The 11,845-nt window shown below is 29.9% G+C and overlaps 1 protein-coding gene across 2 annotated transcripts in view; it reads left to right on the forward strand.

Annotated features, from left to right (window-relative positions):
* Positions 1-11,845, forward strand: part of LOC142332354 (uncharacterized) — a 195,975-nt gene that overhangs the window by 21,587 nt on the left and 162,543 nt on the right. For both annotated transcript variants that reach the window (XM_075378758.1, XM_075378759.1), the window contains exons 7-9: positions 1,088-1,236; positions 8,140-8,314; positions 9,290-9,502. In XM_075378758.1, the coding sequence (XP_075234873.1) occupies positions 1,088-1,236; positions 8,140-8,314; positions 9,290-9,502 (537 nt within the window). The remainder of the gene's footprint in view (positions 1-1,087; positions 1,237-8,139; positions 8,315-9,289; positions 9,503-11,845) is intronic.

Here is an 11,845-nt window from a genome sequence, read left to right on the forward strand (position 1 = left end):
ATAACACTCTTTGTTTTTTTTGAAGATGTTTCTTTAATATTTACACACTTTTATAAAACAAAACAGATGTTGCTTGAACTTAGTTAAAAAAAATTGAATAAAACACATATAAATTTGATTATTTATAAATGTTTTCTTTAGATTTTTTATTGTAAGAGATTATTTTATAACTTTTCCTTGTTTGATTTCGAAATTAAATAAAAAAGTAGTCGATTATCTTACACAAGAAAACTTTTAGAGTGTAATTTGCATAAAATTAATTAAATCATTTTCTGGTTGTCATCAAACTGAATATTTTCAGCTTGCTTTCATCCACAAAATTGCCATTAAAAGGTGTTTAGTTATTAATTTTTATGGTCATCTGAAATAAACTTTTTTTTTTAACATAGTTATTAGAAAAATAAGATTTATAGTGTCATATTTATGGTATTATATTCATAATATAATGTTAGGTTGTAGTCATATTTATATTAAATTTATAGTGTCAATAAGATTTGTCAGTGATTGAAGCAATTACTTAATGTTAAGAATAAAGTAACATTAGCTTTATAATTAATATCGCATATGTGATATTACGGCTATGATCAAAATTATTAACATTGCAGTTGTGATGTGTGCCAGTATTAGAGTTCATTAGCAGATCTTGTTAAAAATATTGTTTCTTTTTGTTTATTTAGGCTTTGATGTAAAGTAATTTTTTTTTATAAAATAAAGCAATCTTTTTGTTTATCTTTTTTCTATTATAAAAGTTTGACGACAACAAAATAGTTCTAAAATGGGTCTCAGATCAATAAATCAGTGTATTCATGTGATATTTGTAAAAATTAGTTTTAGAATGGTATATCTAATACTACCTTGTTAAAAGATATGTTAATCTACTTTTAATGTATTTTTAAGGATTTTTTTATATATCATGTATTTAGAGAAAGAAATAATGTGTATTTTGTCGGGTTTGTTTCCACGTGCCACAAAGATGTTGTGAATCTGTGCAGCACACTCCATCCATCTTGTATAGATCATCTTGTACAACCTGAAGATGATTAAAGCTTTTTACATTAATTAAAATTTTTTTTCTCTGTCATACAAGAATGCCAAGAGCTACAACATGAAGCAATGTGTCGAGCTGTAAAGATGGCTGAACGAAATAAGAGATTAGAAGAGGAATTAAAATTTATTAAGCATTGCAATTGTAAATACAGTTCTGATGCTAATGATGATCGCGTTGAGAATTTAAATGTATGTGAAAACTTTATTTCTTTCTTGTTTACTGTTTAGTTCTAATTAAATGTATATATTTTTCTCTTGTCTTGTGGGGTAAAATGCATTTAGATTATACAGAACTATTTTTGATGTAACAAAAACTTATATAATTCAAGGTAAATTCATATAATACAGTTTGTACAAAAAGTGCCTAGACTGAGGTTTAAAAATGTAACAAGTGGTGTAATCTCGTGGGCAAGATTGTAACTAGCCAAGAGAAGCCTTATGAGCAACATAACCAAATATCACTCATTTTGGGTGGTCCGTTTTGTACATCTTTGTGAAGGTACAAAGATAAGGTTCTTTGTGAAGGTACAAAGATAAGGTTTTTTGTGAGGTACAAAGATATTTTTTTAAGTTGTCTCTATTGTCAGATTCAATAAAAAATTGACAAATGTGAGAACATAAAATTTAGTTTTTTTTGCTTGATCGGTAACATTGCTGGGACCACCCTTGATTCTTACAATGTGCAGACTAATTTTTATTTCGTAAAGTCGAGATATCTGTGAAGGAGGACTGATATGAGTTGATAGATTACATAGAAGAAAGTGATGTAAGCATCCTAAAGATGATTCCAAACTAAGACTTTATGATCAGTCTAAATGTTTGACAACCTTTATAACCAATCTAAACGTTATATTAGCTTGAATTTTAAATATGAATAAATGTTTTCTAATTTTTTTTGTTTGGTTTTGTAGCTTCAGTCTTGGAACTTTTTGTAAAGATTTGTATTTGGATCTAAAAACAATTTTTACATTCAGTGGAATTATTAATGACATTTAATGATATTATTAATTATTAAAGCTAAAGTTAAAAGTGTGTTTTAATATAAGTTGATAGAACATTTATTTTTTAATCCATTAAATTAGTTTATAAATTATTTTAATATAGTTTTACATGAATTTTAATATTCTATTAGTTTGATACATCTCACTTTCCCCACATTAATTTTATCATTCAATCTTGTTTTGGTTTTGTAATAAATTAATTTTATAATTTAATTAATAGTATGAAATATCACTAGAATATCAATTATGTTAGATTATTGTTAAACTATATTTATGGCTTATTTTTCTTTATATTAATATCCGAAAGAAACAACTTCATGGGATGCAGAATGCGTCACAAGGATGTGACACTAAGTCACATCCTGATGTAGTGTTTTACAGATGTAACAAAATAATTTCATTATGTAAACAAGGAATGCATGTATATGGTACCAAAGTCAAGAATGCTGGATTAAATATCTTGAGATTTTTGGATTATTGTGAATCAATTAAGAAAAAAAGAACAAACTCTCTTTCGCCTTTTGTATTTTCTAAGCCATCTGCTCTTATTAAAAATATTCTCCATAAGTATAAATTTACATAGACAACAAAAATATTCCTTTTTAAACTTTTTTTTTGTGATCTCAGTAAAGCATTCGATTTAGTTCTACATATGTTATTGATGAAAAAACGTAGTGAATATGGTATCAGAGGAGCTACTTACAATTGGTTAAAGTTATACCTTACTCTAAACAAGTAATTGAAATTTCATGTTTTGATAAGAATACACATGAAAATTTAGCTCCTCGCTTCAAGATGTAGAACAGGGAGTGCCCCAAGGAAGTGTTCTCAATCGGTTGTTCTTTTTTATAGTTTATTAATTACCAATGAAATCTTAAGCCATTCATTGTTACCCTTTTTGCAGATATGCAACTGTATTAAGTATAGTTATTTGAAAGGAATTGAAAATCATATGATAACTCAAAATATTATTCATAATCTAACTTTAAATGTAGACAGTCATTGTACTTTTCAGTTAGATGTAATATTGCTGATCGCAAGGATAAAATTTCCGTTAATGATGGCAGTAGTGTTCCTATTGCCCATAAAATTTCTAGGTGTTTTTTTATACGGACAATTTTTCATGGGATAATTTGTTTCATTTGTAACAGAAGTAAACTGTACTGTTTTGCTTTGAAGCATCTTAATAATTTGCTAGGCATCTCATAAAATATTTATTATGTCTATATATATTCTCATATAAAGTAAAATGCTGTCTTTTGGGGCCTCTTCTAAAAGTCAGAATGACTTTTTTTTTAAAAAAAAAGGTGTTGTCAAATTTTTATATGGCGTCCATAAGTATGAATCATGTGACCAATATATTTAGAAAATTAAATATGCTATCTTATCCTTGTGCTTATATTATGAATGTTCAGTTTTTTCTGAAAACAGTGGTCTCTTAAAAAAATAATAAATATCTTTCTTAAATATGGTCTCTTAAATAATATCCACCTATACCAAATCAGACAACGGAATTGTTTTTGTGTAATTCTCCACAGTACTTTGGCTTTACAATGAAGATCCTTATTATGTTTCAATTTCTGTTTGTAATACATTGTTAAACCATTTGAAAAATTTTCCTACCAGTTTGTTTAAAATAAAATTAAGTGATTTTATTTGATGGAAATAATATTACTCTTTCAATAAATTTTTAAATAATTATAATTAAAAAAACACAAACCATGATTTATCTGTATTCTGTTCAATGTGTACATTAGCGGATTCTAATTTATTATTATTTTGTAGTAATTTTTTTATATCTAATGTATTATTTCATGTATTTGTATAATTTGTTTTTACATCTGTAATTTATCTTATAATTGTGTTATCTGGGTGTAATGTTTAGGATCGGACTTTTTAACTTTTCTCCAAAATAACAACTTTAACAAAAGTCAGATTGAGTCTCCATGAGGTGTGCCTGGGTATATCTGGAACAAATAGCAGAAATTTGTCTGATGAACTGAATCTATACAAACTTCATCTGTCAAGTCACACCCCACTATCACCTCACTAGATCACATCTAGAGTTGTAACTCGAGACCTAGTCCCACCACAAAACCATGAAGGGTCTTTTAAGGAATACTACACCAGCTGAACCAAGCAACAAGAGGTTAAAGAAGGCAGCACTCTGATACAGTGGCTGCCACTTAGAAGATAACATGCGATTGGAAGCACTGGAATGCCCTAACATCACACATACAAAGAAGAACAATACAAAATCCAAAATCAAACTGAAGCAAATCACATTACCACACACAATGTAAACTCACCCATGTAGACTGGTAAAGTAAAAATAATAATCGACCTAATGGATCAACACAAAATTCTCATCATGGGACTGCAAAAAATAAGAAACACTGACTAGGACACCATGTAATCTCAAGTATATAGGTTACTTGAAGGTATATCTGGGAAAAGAATGATGAAAAGTGTCCCACAGTTTGGAACAGGCTTTTTGGTCAGCCTCAAAATAATAAACTCTATACAAGAATTTCAACATTCACTCTAAAAGCATCTAATATAAATGTACATCATAGTAAACGCCCATGCCCCTACTAATAATAAAAACAAATCTCCTAAAGACCGTAAAGAGACAGAGAAGTTCTAGGACCTACTTGACCACATCATAAATAACATACCCAAAAATCATGTTAAATAACTAATCAGAAATTTTAATGCTTAATTAGGCTATGAAAGAAGATACTGCATCATCATCAGAAAATTACCATACATATACTAATAAAACATTATAAAACTGACCCTCATAAACTATGTTGAAAGTGAAATTCAGAGGCAAACTCTTGGAACCATTTGAAATCAAAACAGTACAGCGCCAAGGAAATGTACTTTCTCTGCTACTATTCAATGCACTTTGGAAATGGTAATGAAGGAATGGCGTAATATGAGGTGTGATCAAAAATACGGTGAATGAATTTTTATAGCGGCAACTGCCAATGCTACATCCTTATGCTGTAATTTATCCAATAGCGTGATCAGCTGAGATAGGCAGGGACAAGTTGTAACACGTTCGAGCTTGCCAGTCAGCTGCCAGAGCCACTAGAGTGAGGATGTGTTTATCGTGTCTGTCGCGCAACATTGATTTTGAACAACGCATTAACAATTTACACGGAGTTGACGGGTCTTCATGCAGATCCGGATTTCATGGCCAAAATTGTAACTGGAGATGAAAGTTGGGTCTATGGCTATGACCCTGAGGCCAAAATGCAGAGTTCCCAATGGAAAACCAGTTCATCTCCTCGACCTAAAAAGGCACGCCACTCAAAATCCAACATCAAGGTCATGCTCATTGTTTTTTTCGATAGTGAGGGCATAGTGCGATCAGAGTTCGTTCCAAGGGGAACAACTGTAAACTCTGAATTTTATAAGGGTGTACTGCAACGTTTGTGAAACGACGTACGAAGAAAGCGACAGAAAAATGGACCAATGGCTTCCTTCTTCATCACGACAACGCGCCATGTCACACCTTGCTTCTCATTCGCGAGTTTTTGGCCGAAAAAAGTGTTCCTGTCTGTCCACATCCGCCATACTCACCGGATTTAGCACCATGCGACTTTTGGCTCTTCCCAAAAATTAAAACTGCTTAAAGAAGAACGTTTTGACACCATTGCTGACATTGAGAGGGCCACGACCGAGCAGCTGAAAGCCCTTCTGAAAAACGCCTTCCAGAAATGCCTCCAGTCATGGAGTCAACATTGGGATAAGTGCATTGCTAGCCAAGGACAGTACTTTGAAGGAGATTAAATTGAATTCTATGTAACCTTATTACGTTTTTTAATAAAAAATTATTCACCGTATTTTTTCACACCTCGTAAATGCCTCCCAAAAATAAAAATAGGGCAAAAATCAAAACAAATTGCCTAAGTTTCGCTGACAACTTGGCATTGATAGCATACAACAGTGATGAAGTTAAATCACAGATATTAAAACTTCAAAACATTGCAAATAAAATTGACCTCAAAATATCATTCAAAAAGACATAAATTATGCCCCAACAACCAACATAATTAAAAGAAGTAAGCATAATTGATAATCAAAGTCAAAACAGTAATCCAATTTAAATACCTCAGAGAAATAATTACAAACAACCTAAATGACAAAACCCCAATCCAAACAAGAACAAACATACTAGCTAAATCATAAAAATTAGCCTGGTATATCTACAGTAAAAAATGTCTCTACCCATAAATGCAAAAAAAAACACTACAACGCAGTTATAAAACCGGAATCCATGTTGCAGCAGAAACATCCTTCCATCTAAACGAAGATCAAAGACTGACAGACTACAAAAAATCAAAAGAAGAATTGGAAGAACCTCATCAACAGAGATTACTATAAAGACTGGCAGTGGTGTATCATGCCCAACAAAGTTATGTACAAAGAAGTAAAACCCATCACTGATACCATGCATTAGAGGAGAGGATTTTTTGGACTCATGAGGATGCAAGATTCAAGAATTCTGAAACAGCTGGTAGTGTACAATCTTGACTTGAAAATCAAGACAGGATGCGGATGGATCAGAGAAATAAGAGAGGATCTGAAGGAAATTGGCCTTATACCAGAAGACACCACACACACAAGATAAAATTAAATGAAAAGGTCAAGTACAGAAACACTCCATGCTCACAAGAAAACACGCAACATGAATATTTTCAATACCTAAAAGTGCACAGAGATCAGAAAGTATGAAAAAGTACTGAGACGACTGCAAGGCCCAAACAGTCCCTTTGAAGAGACTTGGATAATGGACTGACTAAAGTGATCCTATTCGGTCATAAAAGATGAAAAAAAAGATGTTATCTATATAATGTATTAGTCAGAATAAAAGATTTATTTAGTGCTAATTTTTACTTCCTTGTACGAAGTAAGGGAAGTATTGTGGTCATGAAAAATTTCGGTTTTTAGATTTCAATGGAAATATCCATTTTGACCATCCCTGAATCCATTTTGACTAGTTTTGACATGATGTCTATACATACCTATCTTGCATAACTCAAAAACGATTAGCCGGATGTTGAAATTTTGGATTTAGGACTGTTGTAACATGTAGTTGTGCACCTTCCCTTTAGATTGCAATCGACTGGAGCAAAAGTGTCAAAAAAAGCCCAAATCCAAGAAAATTTGGATTTTGGACTTTTTAGAGAAAGTTAAGAAAGAAGTTAATTGTTTAATTAATCACTGTCACTGTCGTATTGACAGTGATTAAAAAAATAAAATCCCACATTAAAAAGTGTATTGAAATGATCCTTTTCAACATGATACTTTCTTTTCATTTTACTGGCCTTCTGATTCTGAACTAAACTAGTACCTATGGTAAATAATTATTAATTTATTATTAATATTGTAATTTAAATAAACAAATTAAATGCTTTACTTTCTGAATATTTTCGTATTTATGTATTTTTTTATCCTATATATTGCACTTTAAAATACCGGTATATACTCGATTATTTTTTTAGATTTTCGGTCCGGAAAATTGAGGTGCAGGGATTATTCGTGGAATAAATACGATATACCGATTTACTAATAATTGTTAACCTCCGATTGTAAAAAAAATTGTACGATAAATAATAATTCAATAATAACAAAAAAAGGAGTATGAAAAATATCTGAAGTTATTAATGAAATAAAATTTTATGTACTTTTCATTTTAAAACGATGTGTATATGTAATTTAATAGACGTACAAGGAAATCATGTGGTGTCCACATCAAATTTTAAAAATTGTTTTATTTCAGTATTTTGTAGGAACCAATTAATTTAATATTTTTTCAGCCACAGGAACTTTGTTTTTACTTCTCTTTTGTTATTTAATCAGGTCTGTGTCTTGTGATGATGAGGAACTGTTAGATTATAGTGTGATTAAGTATATACAGATTTTCATACAAAAATTTTTTTTTTTTTTACAAATTAATCAATCAAAATGTAACCCTTTGAAGGATTCATAATTGAACGGCTATCACAAAGATAATGGGTTGAGTTCCAGTATACTCTGGAAGAGCTGGTGTATTTACTGACTTTATGTATGCTTTCAGGAGTTGTTGGAGTCTAAAGATAAAGAAATTGAAGTATTGAAAGTAAAATTAAAAGAAATGGTAAAAAGTAAAGGCGATTTAGAAGCTGATAAAAGTAAATTGGATCAGATTTTAGAAGAAGTTGTTGAGGAACGTAAACAATTAAATGATCGTGTCAATAGACTTTGCATTATTGGTATGTATATGTATATATTATTTATGAAATATTGTGTTATTTATTTATAATATTTTACAGTGTATTACATATTTTTTATAAGTAAACGTTAAGAAATTTAATGAAATTCTTCCTTTATTATAGCACTGCAATACTAGAACTGTCCAGCACCCTGAATTGTGTGTTTCTCCTCAGTTTATTTACCAACATTCTTTTCCGTGTAGCCCTATAAACCATCAGTTTTTTGTCTTCAACTGGCCTTTTTTTAAACCAGAGTAAGAAATTCAATGAAGGAAAGCTTTATTTTGACCAGAATGATTTTTAAACCTTTTTCAGATGTATTCTCTGATAAAATTATTGACTAATTTATCTGTACTGGTACATCAGTTGACCTTATCATTCTTCTGGGATAAATTAATGAGCATTTCATCTGCACCTAACTTTAAAATTGTTGATTGATTAAAATATATTAATTGATATTAAGTTTTGCTTTTTTGAAATATTGCTTCAGGTCTTATTTTTGAATAAAATACCAAACTTATGTGTTTACTTTATCTAGCATGAAATCATTTGAAGGCAAAACATTTGTCAGTTTCTAACCTTATCTCTGGGATATTTAAGAAAAAAAAAAATCGAGAAAATTTTTGTTTTAATCGATGTTAATTAAAATACAATTTACTAGTTTAAATTAGTTTTCACTGTGCAAAATGTATCATATCTTTATGAAACTTGGTTTTTAGAATTAATATATTTTATTCAGAAGTTTTTGGAATCAAATTATTGAAATAATAATTAGAGGTGGTTGTGAAAAAATCATTATTCAGAACTTAGCTGGTCATTCATTATTATTTATTCTACATTGAAAGGTTTAAAATACTGGCTGCAGAATATATAATATTCAGTATTATGTTTGGCTTACTGGAATTTTGTTTTAAGTGAGTGCTATAAATATGATTGTTATATCTAAAAATAATCATGATTTTCTGTTTAAATTAGAACGTGACTTAATGGCTGAGATTGATCGTTTAAACAATGTCAGTGAAAAACAAAGAATTCGATTAGTGGAGCTTGAGGAGCGTTTAAGTGTAGCTGAAAAATTAGTGCCGATTAAACCAGTTAAAAAAATAGTTGCAAAAGATAATCGTATGACAAATTTATCTCAAAGAAAAGTTCAATCACCTAGTGCACATGCAAATAAAGCAGCAGCTAGTAAGTATTAAAGTAGTTAGTTAATATATGTTGTTAAAATAATAACTTACTATTATCATTTCTACTAAGATCACTATAGTTTCTGTTTAGTATTTCTTACCTTTTTTAGCTTCATTTTTTATCTCAAGTTGACGCGAATTGGAATCACTCAGTTGTTGTAACTTATTGTACTGCTTATTAGGACAATGAGTTCTGACTATGGAGTAGTTCCAAAATGTGTCAACTAGAGATAAAAGAATGAAGCTAAGAAAGGTCAGAAATACTAAATGTAGAAACTAGTTAATATATAATTTATGCAAATAAAAATATAAGTTGGTATTGTTGACCAGATAAACAGATGGTCTATTGCTTTCTGGTGTTACTCTGGTTAGTAATTTCTTAATTCTTTCACAGACGATTATTTTTTTGGCTTCATCCCGTACTGTTAGCAACGTCACAAAAAAGTTTGGCATATTAACAATTAAAATATAATATTGCTATAAATATTATAAATACATCTCTACATTTATTTTTCCAAAATACTGAATTATATCTATAAAAAAATAAAAAATGAGATATTTCATCCAAAAAATCTTTATGTTTACTGTCACTTGTGACGCTGCATTGAAATTCTATACAGATATTAACTGTTTTTTTTATTTATTACTAAATCTTAAGATTATGTTAAACAGAACAGTTATATTAGATAAACTGCTAATTTATTAAAAAATAAGATTCGTTGAAAAAACCTTTCAGCATACAAACAAAAACAAATTAAAGCCTATAAATATTACACTTATTTCACGCATACAAATTTGTGAAAACTAAAAACTACAGTTAAATTAAATATTGAAAGAAGAAAAAAATTAATTCCTATGGACTAAAGTTGAATTATGCGCTGAAGATAGGTAACACCAGTTCTGTTGAAATTGAACAAACCAGTGAAATAGTTAATTGTTGTCTACTAAATATTTCTGTTTAAAAATAAAAAATGTTAGTCAAGACAATGTTAACTCATAATTTAATCTTAAAGAATATAAATTTTATATTTGAATTCTGTTTAAAAACTGAGAGAAGTTAGGGTAAATGTTGGAAATTCATTTCTTACCAATAATGGAAGATTAAGTTTTCAGTAATTCTTAAATTACTGTGTTTCTTAAAAATCAATCAGAAATCTTGAAAAGATTTCTTAATTAAGACTTAGAACGATTTTTTCTAATAAAATATCTTCTAGTTTTTCATGATTGCTTTCCAAGATTTTGGAAGACAAGCTACTCCATGGAAGTCAATCTGGAAATCTGTGTTACCCAGAGTTTCAGTGTCCAGGTATAATGGGGTAACTGTTATAGAAAGCTCTTCCACAAAGGAAAAACAGGGTTCAGGCTCTTTTAACTTGAAGATCAATTTGAAGTTTGGTGGACTCATGTCTATAATGCATAGGGCGTAGTAAACAGATTTCTCTTGTACGTAATAAATAAACTTATTCATACACGTGTTGCTATGGAAAATGATTGGCCCATTCCTGAGCAAATCAAGTTATATTTTATAAATTTTTCTGTACAATTTTTATATAACAAATTATAATATGCGGGTGTCATCCTTGGTCCATATGGAATTCTTATCTGTCATGATGATTCCTCCACGGTCATGAACAAAGGTCATCTATTTGATCTTTGATTACACGTGTCAAAAAACCTTTTAGGTCTCAGGAAGGACGGATTTCACCTCTGACTGTGATTACGGCTTTGATACAAAGTTTTGTTGGCAGCAAAATAAAGTTGCCATGTAATCCATATTTCATTAATGGTGACAGTATAGATAGGAATGTATGATTTATGATAAACCTGTGTTTCAGTGATTTTACTATGTTTAGGCATTTCTGCTTCTATTCAACCATGAAGCAGACAGATCCGGATAAATTTTTTTTGTTGCAATTATTAAAAAAAAAAATGTAAAATATGGATGTTGCTGAGGTACTGTAGCGTGTGGTGGGTGTTTCCTTGAATATTGTTAATGATTTTCAAGAAAGTGATCTTCAACAATTTCATACTTTGGACATGTGTTAATGATTTTGGCCTTTGATCATTATTGTGGTTATTCGTCTTATGTGAAATTCTTGTTAAAAAAAAAAATGGGAAATTAATCTACAGTTTATTGTCTGGTCACCATTAATTTCATGTAAAACACTGGGAATTTGTCAGGGTTTTGCCAAATGAAGTCTTGATGTAAGTTCTTTGATTTTCAACTGTCAGAATACCTGAGGCACCTGCAGATACCATCTCTAATAAACATCAGTTGAAAATGGTATACAGTAGGTTAGTAATGAACACAGATATTTTATTTGACTGAGAATTTTATTTTTGT

The sequence above is a fragment of the Lycorma delicatula genome, chromosome 11 (genome assembly GCF_047948215.1).
Source record: "Lycorma delicatula isolate Av1 chromosome 11, ASM4794821v1, whole genome shotgun sequence".
Classification (NCBI taxonomy): domain Eukaryota; kingdom Metazoa; phylum Arthropoda; class Insecta; order Hemiptera; family Fulgoridae; genus Lycorma; species Lycorma delicatula.